At 59.5% G+C, this 12,071-nt stretch overlaps 2 protein-coding genes across 3 annotated transcripts in view; one reads left to right on the top strand and one right to left on the bottom strand.

Annotated features, from left to right (window-relative positions):
* Positions 1-4,277: 4,277 nt before the first annotated feature.
* Positions 4,278-6,891, top strand: ISL2 (ISL LIM homeobox 2). The gene is made up of 6 exons (XM_067305186.1): positions 4,278-4,353; positions 5,314-5,503; positions 5,649-5,908; positions 6,036-6,319; positions 6,400-6,567; positions 6,699-6,891. The coding sequence occupies exons 1-6, from the start codon at positions 4,296-4,298 to the stop codon at positions 6,813-6,815; spliced, it is 1,077 nt and encodes a 358-aa protein (XP_067161287.1). The 5' UTR covers positions 4,278-4,295; the 3' UTR covers positions 6,816-6,891.
* A 2,195-nt stretch (positions 6,892-9,086) lies between these two features.
* The window catches only part of SCAPER (S-phase cyclin A associated protein in the ER), a 197,943-nt gene continuing 194,958 nt past the window's right edge, over positions 9,087-12,071 (bottom strand). Inside the window, exons 31-32 of one of the 2 annotated variants that reach the window (XM_067305181.1) lie at positions 11,076-11,127; positions 9,087-9,528 (exon numbers count right to left, since the gene is read on the bottom strand). In XM_067305181.1, the coding sequence (XP_067161282.1) occupies positions 9,434-9,528; positions 11,076-11,127 (147 nt within the window). In that variant the 3' untranslated portion in view covers positions 9,087-9,433. Of the gene's footprint in view, positions 9,529-11,038; positions 11,128-12,071 lie in introns of both variants that reach the window. The other variant, XM_067305183.1, reaches the window with a different exon arrangement.

Genomic DNA, 12,071 nt, shown 5'->3' on the forward strand with positions numbered 1-12,071 from the left:
GGACCTGTTTGCTTTGAACTCCTTATCTCAGAGCCCCGTATGAGCAGCCAGGTTGGAGGAGCGCCTGGATGCTGCCGGGCCCGGACACCTCGCCAGTGTCCCGGGGAAATCGAGTGCCCGAACGAGGAGCTTCCCAGGGGGGTGAAGAGCAGAGCAGGCCTTCCCAGGCGGCGTCTCCGGGCCTTGCGTGCACCTGCTGCTGCATCCAGCGGGCCACGGCACCGCGAGACCCAGTGGCGGGTGGTCGACCCTAAAATACACGCTTAATTTGCTGTTAGAGTGAGAGCAGTCAGCGAGTAGGACAGCTCAGCACGGGAGGGGGGGCAGCTGCCTCTCTGGGACACAACTGAGGCCGGCCAGAAATTAATGGATTGGTGTGGATGGGAGGGGAAAAAAGGGTGTGAAGGAGGCCAGAGCAGAGGATCCTGCGAGTCCTCTCGGCGGCCGAGAACTTTCCGAGCCCTCCTCAGCCCGAGGGGAAAGCTGGGAAGCTCTCGCCGCGCCGCCTCGCCGGGGCCGATGCTCCGTCGCTGGCGGGGCTGGCAGCAGCTCTTGTGCAACGCTGCCTCCGCGGAGCCGGGCCTCTTCCCCGCGACGCTCCGGCCCCTGCTGCTCCCAGCAGTCGTGCCCGAAGCACCGCAGAGCGATCCGAGTGCCTCACCAGGCGCGGGCCACCGGGTTAACCGCTGCCTCGTTTCGTCACATTTGTTTGTGAGTTAAGTACGTGCCTTTCTTTTGTCAACATCTCCTTTTAAAAAGGATATTGATTTTGTTTTCAAAGGCTCGCGAAAATAAAATGAATGACTACATTCTAAGGAAGAGTCATTTTCTCAACAGCTGTAAATAATTTATTGTTTGCAACCCACCCAGATCAAAAGATACTTCATCAACTGATGTGGCAAAATCTGGTGCAAGCTGCATTTCTATTATCTTGGATTCAATTAACCATTTGGAGCAGACTAAAACATAACTAGATCAACCCAGAATCAGATTAATATCCAATCCATAATCACATTAATCACAATCTGTCCATAATTAGCCATCAGATAATCCCATTGGACAGGAGGTGACATGCAGTATCCCATTATCTCATTAATTATCTATTTTGAGTATCAGGCATTGTCCCCAAATACGCAGAAATGTGCTGGGTTTTTTTAAGCAGAAATGGATGGGGAATTCTCCTTTTGCTACGTCCGCCCCGTCTAAGCCACTAATGGTTCGAAGGTGGAGTTTTACAACATTTCTTTGTTTTTACATCTTCTGCTAGAGCCAAGGGATGGCTCTTTGAGAGATGTCATCTTTTTAAATAAAACATGATTGTCTAAGGAAGATGGATAAATAAAACATTTGTTTCATGCGAACAAGTTTGTGAAAGAAAAGAAAACCCTTCATCAAAGGTTTTAATGGTAACGTGATAACAATAGCTTTGCAATGCTAAATCTTATTGCAGATGGTTCCTGTCCTTTTTTGTAATGTAAGTGAAATTGTGTTCCATCTGTTTTAATTTTATAATGGACTTAACCCATGGCTGGCTCTGGAAGAATCAGCATTTACTGCCTTTGCAATCTGCTGCAAATAGAAAAATTGTTGCTGCTTCCTCTTCATAAAGGGAATTCCTATTTCTGTTTGGGGGGAAAAGCAGAGCCGCTCCATGTGGAGCGGGACGCCGTCTTTGCTGGCCTCGCCCACGGCCTGGCGGCTCGCGGCCAGCTCTCGCGCCAAACCCACACGGGATTGCCCCCAAAGCACTTTGAAAGCATGACCGCTGGGCAGAGAAGAGCGAGGAGCGGTCAGCGTGACGTGCAGAGGTTGCATTTGGTTTTCACTACCAAGTATTTGCAGTAATTCTGAGCTGCCTGAAGCTGGTTTTCCAGAGGTCCTCCTTGACCTGAGTTACTCTAGGATTTTATCTTTCCCTCAGCCCCCCGAACAACCGGGCCCAGCGCAGCCGCAGCGGCTGCCTTTGCTGCTTCCCGGCATTACCAGGTGCACTTTTCAGCTTTTTGCACATCACCTGCTGCAGCTCTGGGGCTCGGGGCCGGCAGTGCTGCCTCAGCCGGGCCTTTTCCGGGGGCTGCGGCTCATGGCAAATGCAGCGGTACCCACCTGCTCCTGCCTGGCCCGGCCGCACTCTGGCCTCGCGCTCACCGTGCGGCTCCAGGGCACTGTGCGGTGTCGGCACAGGGGTGCCCCAACGCCTGGCTTTGCTTCGGCTCAGGTAAAGCCTCCCTGGCCGATCCGCAGCCTTTCCTGTTTCCAGGCTTGAGGGAGGCTTGGAGGAGCAGGGGGGACCCCGGCCGCTGGTGAAAGACAGGGCGATGCAGCATCTGGCGGCCCTGCCAAGTCGCTGCGCTCTCATGTGTCTCACTCCTACCGCCCTGACGCGCGCTGGGGCAGCCGGTCAGAAAGGCAAAACCCGCTACCGAACCCTGGAACGCCCTCTCCTCGCCCCGGCCTCCGCCGTTTCACACCTGCAGGGCGCCTGGTTCAGGGAAAAACAAGGGTTTCAGCTGGAAAATCCTCCCTGCCTGCCTCCTGCAGGTGAAACGAGCAGAGCTCGCCCTCACCCAGCGAGATTCAGACGCCACCGAGGCTTTTCCCCGTCCGGGCAGGCGGCTCCGTGCCTCTGCGTGAAATCACACCGGCCATGGTGATCCCCGGCGGGCGGCACGGAAAGCCCCGGACGGGCGCCGCGGCAGCCGCTTCCCCGCGCCGAAGCCTGCGCGGCCCCTCGGGGCAGCGGGCGCCCGGCCACCGGGGCTTCGCAAAGTCGAGGCTGAGGCGAAGGCGCTGCAGCGCTCTCCGACTTCCCACTGATGCGCGGGAAAGGCCCAGAGAGCAGGGGGACGCGGCACAAGGGCTGCCGGCTTCACGCCGAGCACGTGCCCGAGGTGTGCCCGGCTCTCCAGCTCTGCCGCCGCCCCGAGGGTCCGCACGGCCCGAAACGCAAGCGAAACCCCGGTTCGCTCGGCCTCGGCCCACGCCGGCCGCAGGAGCCAGGCGGCTCGCGGCAGGGAGGGCTTCTCCCCGCCCGCAGCCCCTCGCAGAGGCGGTCAGACCTCGCCAAAAAATTTTTCATACCAACGCATGCTTTTTTTTTTGGGGGGGGGGGGGGTCACAACCAGTTTCCAGCCTTTTTTAATGCAGGAGGAGCGCTAAATCACGTTCCTGCTGAACGCCCGCTAGCACCGCTGCGCGGAGCGGAGTGGAGCGGCTCGTCACGGCCTCCGCCGATCCCGCGGGGTCCCGCGGAGCCCCCGCCGCCCCGGCCCTCCTCCTCCTCCATTCCTGCCATCGGGCAGCTGCGGCCGCGGAGCCGCCCGCGGCAGCGCCCCGGCCCCGCGCCGCGCTCCCAAAACGCGCCGCGACGAGTCACCTCCCCTCCGGCTCCGGTCACCGCCGCCTCCCCGCGCCCGGGAGCGGCCGCACGGAGGCCCCGACGGCCGCGGCCCCCGCAGCGGGACCGGCTCCGCGGGCGCGCACAGGGGCGGGCGGAGAGGGGCGCCGCGGGGACGCGGCTCCGCGCAGCGCCGGGACCGCGCGGGCGCGCGAGCCCTTCCGCGGGCTGCCGCGGGGCACCTGCCTGCGGCCGCGGGCCAGCAGAGGGGGACAAGGCAGAGCGGCACGGAGAGGAAAGCGCGAGTGCAGGAAAAAATAAAATAAAATAAAATAAAATAAAATAAAATAACCAAAACAAAATAAAACAAGATACAATGCAATGCAATGGCAGAACATAGGAAAAGCAAAGTGAGAGCCAAAATACAGGGAAAACGAAATAAAAAGCAAAATAAAGGGAAAACTCCACGAAAAGCCAAAATAAAGGAGAAACAAAAAATGACAAACTAAACGGAAAAAACCAAGATAACCCGCCCGGCGCAGCGGCCCTCTGCGCGCGCGGACGGGGCGCACGCGGGGCGCTGCGGGGCCGGGGTGCGCGCGGGGCGGTGCGGAGCGGTGCGGTGCGCGCTGCCCCGAGGCGCCGCGGGGCCGGGGCGCGCGGGGGGGCCCCGCTCCGCGCACCGCTCCGCGCGCCGCCGCGCGCCCATTGTTCGCCGCGGCCAATCCGCTGGCGCCCGCGCCGCGGCCGCCAATCGCCTGCGGGGGCCGCGCGGCCGGGCGGTGAGGTCAGCGCCCCCCCCGCGGCCGGTGCGCGCTGACATCACGGCCCGGCGCGGCCCGGCGGGGCGGGCCCGGGGGGGCGGGCGCGGCCCCCGCCCGGCGCGGGTAGTGCTGGAGCGGCGGCGCCGCGTCCCGCATCGCGCGCCGCGGCCGCTGCGCCCGCCGCCGCCGCCCGCATGGTGGACGTGCTGCTGCCGCCGCCGCGCCCGGGCGCCATGGGCGAGTCCGCCAAGAGTAAGTGCGCGCCGCGCCGCGGGGAGCCGCGGGGAGCCGCGGGGAGCCGCGCGGAGCCGCTGCCGTCGGGCGGGCCCGGCCCCGCCGCCGCGGTGACAGCGCCGGGCGCGCTGCGGCAGCGCGGCGCCTCCCGCCTCCCTCTGCGTCCCCGCGCCCCCGCTCGGACCTAGCGCTCCGCGCCCGCTGCGCTCTGCTCGCCCGCTTCTTCTTCCCTTCCTTCCTCCTGCCCTTCTCTCCTTCTCTTTTTCTTTCTCTCTTTCTTTTTCTTTCTTTCTTTCTTTCATTTCGTGTTTGTTCTTGTTTCTTTCTCTCGCTCCGTTTTTCTGGTTTTACTTCATTCTCTCCGTCCCCGTTTCCCTTTTTGTCTCGTTCTTTATTTCGCTCTTTCCGTTTTATTTCTCTTTCTGTTTTCCTGTTTGTTTTGGTTTCCCTGTCTTTCTCTCTCTCTGATTTCACTTCTCTCTTTCTTTCTGTTTTTATTTGCCTGTGTTCCTGCTTTTACCTCTCTCTTTCCGTCTTTCCCCTTTCTGTTTTTGTTTCTCTTTCCTTCTGTTCTTTTCTCTCTTTTTCTTTCTGTTTTTCCTCTGTTTTCGTTTCTGTCTTTCTGTGTTTTTCGTTTTGGCTTCTCTTTTTCTGTGTTTGTTTCTTCATTCTTTCTTTCTGGTTTGTCTTTATTTCTGTGCGTTTCTGCCATTGTTTCTGTGCGTTTCTGTCTGTATTTCTTTCTGCGTTTCCGTTTTTATCTATCTGCATTTGTCGCTCTTTTTCCGTTCCGTTCCTCTCTCCTCCTCTCGTTGTTTCTCTCCGTATTTTATTCCGCCCTCTTCCTGCGCTTCTTTCCCCCTGCCCTTCTCTTTCCCCTGGGAAAAAAACAAGCAAAACCCCGAAGCGCCCCCGGCGCGAGGTGCCCGGCGGGCGGCGCGGGGCCGCGGGCGCGCACCGACGGCCGCTCTCCCGCAGGGCGGCCGGGGCGGGCGCGGTGCGCGGGCTGCGGGGGCCGCATCCAGGACCGCTTCCTGCTGCGCGTCTCGCCCGACCTGGAGTGGCACGCCGCCTGCCTCAAGTGCGCCGAGTGCGGCCAGCCCCTCGACGAGACCTGCACGTGCTTCCTCCGCGACGGCAAGGCCTACTGCAAGCGCGACTACAGCAGGTGACGCGCCGCCGCCGGCACCGGGCTCAGAAAAAATAAAAAATAATAAAAAAAAAACCACAACGGCAAAACCACCCTGAATCCCCCCAAGCGGGGCGCGGGCGCGGGCGCGGCCGGGCGGGCTCACGGCGCCCCTTCCCCGCAGGCTCTTCGGCATCAAGTGCGCGCGGTGCCGCGCGGGCGTGAGCAGCAGCGACCTGGTGATGCGCGCCCGCGACCACGTCTACCACCTCGAGTGCTTCCGCTGCGCCGCCTGCGGCCGCCAGCTGCTGCCCGGCGACCAGTTCTGCCTGCGCGAGCGCGACCTGCTCTGCCGCGCCGACCACGCGCCGCCCCCCGACGGCGCCGCCGCCCGCGGGCCGCGCAGCCCCGCGCTGCCGCTGCCCGCCGCCCCGCACCTCCCAGGTACCGGCTGCCCGCGGCGGCGCGGCGCGGGGGGGGTGGCGGGGCGCGGGCGGGCGGGGCGCGGGGGGCGGCGGCGCCGTCGGGGGGCGGCGGCGCTGACGGTGCGCGCCCTGCCCGCCCGCCGCAGAGCCGGTGCCCGGGCGGCCGCCCGCCCCGCGGCCGCCGGCGCACAAGGCGGCGGAGAAGACGACCCGCGTGCGCACGGTGCTCAACGAGAAGCAGCTGCACACGCTGCGGACCTGCTACGCCGCCAACCCGCGCCCCGACGCCCTCATGAAGGAGCAGCTGGTGGAGATGACGGGGCTGAGCCCCCGCGTGATCCGCGTCTGGTTCCAGAACAAGCGCTGCAAGGACAAGAAGAAGTCCCTGCTCATGAAGCAGCTCCAGCAGCAGCAGCACAGCGACAAGACGGTGAGCGCCCCGACGGGCACGGCGGGCCGCGGGGCCGCGGGGAGGCGGCGGCGCTGACGCCCGGCGCCGTGTCCCCGCAGAGCCTGCAGGGCCTCACCGGGACGCCGCTGGTGGCCGGCAGCCCCGTCCGCCACGAGAGCGCCGTGCAGGGCAGCGCCGTCGAGGTGCAGACCTACCAGCCGCCCTGGAAGGCGCTCAGCGACTTCGCCCTGCAGAGCGACCTGGAGCAGCCCGCCTTCCAGCAGCTGGTGAGCGCCCGCCCCGTCGGGGCCGGGGCCGGGGCCGGGGGCGGCGGAGATGCGCGCGGGGGGCGGCGGGGGGCTGCGCGCGGGGCTGCGCGCGGGGCCGCCCGCGGCGCTCACCGCCGCCGCTCCCGCAGGTCTCCTTCTCCGAGTCCGGCTCCTTGGGCACCTCGTCGGGCAGCGACGTGACCTCGCTGTCCTCGCAGCTCCCCGACACCCCCAACAGCATGGTGCCCAGCCCGGCCGAGACGTGAGGCGGCCCGGCGCGGCCGCCCGCCGCCGCGGGACTTCCGCATGCCTGCGCTCCCTGCATGAGACACCCAGCCTCGGGCCGCTCCCAGAGCGCCGGACGAAACAAAACGCCTTTGTGTTTTTTTTAATTATTCTTATTTAAAAACAAACAAAAAAATGTTACTGACGGCCAAAAAAGCACCGGGATTCTAGCTGCCTTCACCAGACTGCAGAGAGAGCCCCCGCCCTGGTTTTTTCGTTGTTTGGGTTTTTTTTCCCGGCGGATTTCGATGTTTCTTTTCCCCCAAGAAACGCGGATTTCCCAGCCGGAGGCCGGCGCGGGCCGGGCCGCCTCGCCCGCCGCCGGCGCTGGGGACAGGTTTCTTCCCTGTTGGGAAGGGAACAGCGGGGAAGAGCGGCTCCCCCCCCCCGGCGTGCGCGCCTTCCCGCGCCCGCGGAGCGCGCCGCCGCCCCTCATCTCACGCCGATGCCTCGCCCGGGCCGCGGCGCCCGGCCCCGCACGATCGCTGGAAAAACGGGACACGGAAACGAGACTTTTTATCGGGAAAAACAGTAATAATAATGTTAAGTTATCGATGGACGGAGGACGGATTGTTTGAGCCTTTAACGAACAAAAGTAAGTTATTGTTATTTATTGTCGGAGCAGCGGTTGAATAGTGGAATTAAATATTTTGGACTTAATAAAAAAGAAAGAAAAGAAAAAAAGACAACGATTGAAACGAAAAGGCGGCGCGCAGGGGGGGGGGGGCGGGCGGACCGCGGAGCCGCGCGGGCCGGCACCGGGCCGGGTACCCCCGCGCCGCGCAGCCCCCGCGCCGCCCCGCTCCCCCGCGCCGCGCATTTCCAGGCGGGAGGCGGAGCGGGACTTTCCCTTTCGGGCAGCCGCGGGCCGTCGGGGCCGTGTCCGCACCTGCCGCGGCCGGGGCGGGGGGCGGCCGCGGAGCTCCGCGCCCGCGTTACCGCCCCGTATAGGCGGAGGCGGCGGCTCCTCATCTGCGCTGGGCATCGCCGGGAGCGCGGCCGCCCCGTTCCCCCCCCCCCCCGGTACGGGCATAGCTCAGGCGGCGGCTGGGGCTGCGCCGGGCGGAGGCCGCGGCGGGAGCCCCCCCGCAGCGGGCTCGCGGCTCCGGGCGGCTCTGACCTGGGCGAGCCGCCGCCGCTGCCGCCGCCGGGCAGTCGGGGCCGCGCCGTCGGGGCCGGGGCCGGGGCCGGGGCCGGGGCCGGGGCCGGGGGGGACCCCGCCCGCTGGGCCTGGCCCGCTGCCGTCGGGGCGCGCGGGTCCGCCGCCGCTCCGCAGCCCCAGGGCGGCGGCCGGGGTCGGGGGCGGCCCGGGGGCCGGGGGCAGGTGGGGCCGGGGCTCCCCGCTCCCCCCCGCCGCGGGGCCCCGCGGACTCACCTGCGTCCCCGGGGGCGGCGAGGCGCTGCGGGGCCGGGCCGGGCTCGGGTTTCAGCCCCGGCGCCCTCCCCGGCCTGGACTGAAACAAGCTGTTGCCGTACCGCGGAGCGGAGCGGGGCCGCCGCGGCCGCACCAGCGCCTCCGCGGAGCCCCCGGCGCCCCGCTCCCCCCGGCCGGCGGCACCCCCGCCACCGGCGGCCCCGCGGCCGCGCACAGCGGCGCTCCCGGCCCCCGCGGCCGCCCGCAGCGCCCCGGCCCCGGCCCCGGCCCCGGCGGCGCCTTCCCCGCGGGCCTCCGGGGCCCCCGCGCCCGCCCTAGAGCCGCGGGGGCCCCGGGGCCGCCGCTGCCCCCCGCTGCCCGCGGCCTCCCCGCGGTGCCGCCGCAGCGCGGAGGCCGCGGGAGCCGCGCCGGGGCCGGCGGTGCCGCCGCCGCAGCTGCGCGCGGTTCCGGCGCGGCCCGGCCGGGGGCCGCCGCGGGCGCGGGGTGCCGGGGCCCGGCGCGGCCCGGCCGCCGCCGCTCGCCCCGCGGAAGGGAGCGCGGCGACGTGCGCAGGACAGAAACCGTGCTGACACACGCGGCCGTGGTACGTTTTAATAGTGCTGCATGGAAACTCGCCGCTAACCGAACATCACAAGGTTTGAACAAGCAGTATTAAAGTCTTACCGAAACGTTAAAAATGCGTACTGATTAAAAATTACTTATCCTAAATCGCCAAAAAATTATAAGCAACGAACCGTCATCGGAACTAAATCTGACAAATTCTTTAGGCTTTTGATCAACCCAAACGACATCTTGCAAGTCTTGTTTTTCTCTCTCTGAGTCTTGCGTTGCTTATGGTAATTTGAACACACCAACATTTGTAACACAGAAGTCACGCTACAGACAGAATAAGTTATTTTATTACAAGATATATAGAACATTTTTTCTCTATTTATTTGCAACCTTATTTCAGCAGTTTTGCAGTGCAAGTACTACCACATCGCAGGGTAGAAAATACCCAAACCATGACATAGGATATGTGAATGAAATAAACTCAAATTATCAAAATTACAAAACAGAACTTGAAAGTATCTACAGTACTTATGATATAAATAGTGCAAATTATATATATCTACAGCATAAGTATTTAGAGTATCAAAAAGTTTTCAGAACAGCTTTTTCAAGAAGGTAGCTCAAACCGCTCGGCATTAAAATGTTAGCTTCCTAAAAATTAATATGACGTGCTCATTTTTTCAAGAAGAACTGTCGAGCTTCTTCCCAGGACTGGCGAGGGAATCTGTTGGACAGCTCAAGATAATCTTGAGAACTGAAAATTTTTTCTGTTGGAAAGAGAACATAAAATTACCACATTATTCCCTCTTAAGACAAGATGGCAATAAAATAATAATGAACACACGGTCAATTCAATCCCAATTTACTCCCCCTCCCACTAGCAAGAAGTTCTCAAATCACGGATCTGTGGGGCTACAGCCGTGAGGATTTCGCTTCGCTAAGGGGGGCGGACGGGTCTGAGGAGCGAAGGCCTCGTTAGAATGCAAGTTATCGGCTCGGGCTCTGTGCTTTGTGCGTTAGCACGTCCGCATCTTTGCACAGTTGGCGTTCTCGGCTTGCGGGGGCCCAATCCAGGCGGCTACCGCTCGCGGCGCCCTCTCTGCTTCGCAGCTTCGTTTGCGGCAGGGAGGCGTTTTGCTGCGTGGCCCCCGCAAGCTCTCGAGGTTACGGGCGGGATTTTGCGCGGGAGCCCTGCCGGCGATGCTCCCCGAGCGCCGCGCGAGCAACGCGCCAGCGCAGAACGAAGCAGGTTATTGTTCCCTTTTGGGTTTTGGGGGGCTCCGTCCTTCACGTTAAAGTGAGACAATTGATCAAAATAATCCCGATTCTCCCACTGTTATTAACGCAGCTTTTTGCAGCCGGGGTGCGTTTAGAAATCCCGCTCTTGTGTTACCACGTAGTCATCTGTGTTTAAAAGTTCATTCAGTTTGAATAATGAAAATAAAAAGTAGTTTTCACTCGAGTTTCTCGAGCAGATTCTCATGCAAACACAAGCCTGGAAGGTTTGTGTAGTAAACACTGCGTGAGAGTGTTTCAAACTAAAAGCTGTAATGTTGATAGTAGAAATCACCACAAATTTACATTAATTTTACATTTCATAATTTATTTTTAAACACCACGCTTATGTTTTATACCTAGAACTGCTCATCTTCTGCCAAAAAAAGTACAGCAAAATACAGCCTGGTAGTCGTGGCGCATTTCTGCTTGCTGTTAGGGAGCAAATGACTATCCGAGAGGCTACTGTACTTGATACGAGATCCGGACGACTCCTGACCAGATTCCCATCAACACACTTGAATTTCATGCTAGTTTAACAAGTAACAGCTATCTTAGCTGAGCACCTTTCAAATGTTTAGCCTACAGTGGTCAACGGCATTCGACAGAATATTTGCAACAACTGAGAAAAAAAAATCACAACTCTTCTGCAGGCTGACAAACTTTACAGGATAATTACACGATAGTATTTTACTAGTTTTTGGCTCCTCGGGTATATTGGTATGTCTGTGTGACTTCGGTAACCTAAACCTTCTGACGATATCCTTTGTGATAGCTAAATATGTCCATGTGCAGTATCACATTTTAAGACATAATATCACATTGCATTTAATAAATATTCTGAATTTCTGATACTACTGGAAGTCATATACAAAAAAGTTAAGCTGGAGACCTTCTCCCAAAACTGTAAAATCTTTTTTGCAATTTCCTATATTCTTTTCATGGTGATACATATTCAAAAATCTGAATCACGTAAAATGTAGTATCTATCTACTTTGTTACCTAATTGTTACTTTAATACATTTCACTGGAGACATACCCCTCTGCTGAGATGACTGATTATCCATTTGGCCTGAACTCAGTGCAAAATCCTACAGGAAAAAAAAAAAAAAAAGGCATCAGGTTTTCAGATCTTGTATCAGAGGAATTAAAACATTTTTAGGTCTCTGTGGTCACCCAAAAATACTAATACTTTATGAAAACTGTAAATTAAACTCTGGCTTGTTTGCTAGGTCTCATAACAGAATACTGTTAAATTCTGTAATACAGAGAAGATTTTCTAGCTTTTTTGTGAGAAATTACGCTTTTTAATACACAATACAGGAAAAGCAAGGCTTTAATGTTTTCTGAGGAAATTTTTTTTATCATTGTTTTTAATTTAAGACTGTAGCTATGTTTCTGTAAAACAAATAGTGTTTCAGACTTGCACTCCCGACTCCCAGTACGCCCTTCTCGGCTCATCCCTCCCAGTTTCCCGGGCTTTGCTTCCCAGTGACTCCGGAGCCTGAGGTCCTGATCTCCTGGAAGCAAGTGAAGCTCTTCCGCAGACGTGTCTCCCTCCCGATGCCACGGCAGCGGAGCACAGAGCCGGTTCGGGTGACGGTTAATTGGGTGCCAGCGCGATGCACCGTCGCTGCTCCTGCGGCAGGGGCGACTGTAGCCGCCGGGGTCAGCAAGGCCGCTGGCCGCAGCATGAACAGCGCGCGATCCCGCGGGCCGGCAGCCCCGCGCTTACGGGAGAAAGGGCTTTAGCACCGTGTCTTTTGTTCAAGTATCCACTGAGCAGACATGGTATTTTATTTGACATAAGAGATACAATTTAGCAAATCATATATACGCTTAAAGGCTTTTTAATTTTTTCAACTCATCTAGAAATAGAAGTAACAACAATAAAAAGGATGACGCAAACTTCAGATGATGGAAATAAATAACACAAACAGTTGTAAAATCTAGCAATCATTTTCCTTTGATTTATACTGCACACATTTCTTTAATGTACTGTATTTAATTGGCATATTTTACACGCCACCCAAAA

Source organism: Apteryx mantelli, chromosome 15 (assembly GCF_036417845.1).
Source record: "Apteryx mantelli isolate bAptMan1 chromosome 15, bAptMan1.hap1, whole genome shotgun sequence".
Taxonomy (NCBI): domain Eukaryota; kingdom Metazoa; phylum Chordata; class Aves; order Apterygiformes; family Apterygidae; genus Apteryx; species Apteryx mantelli.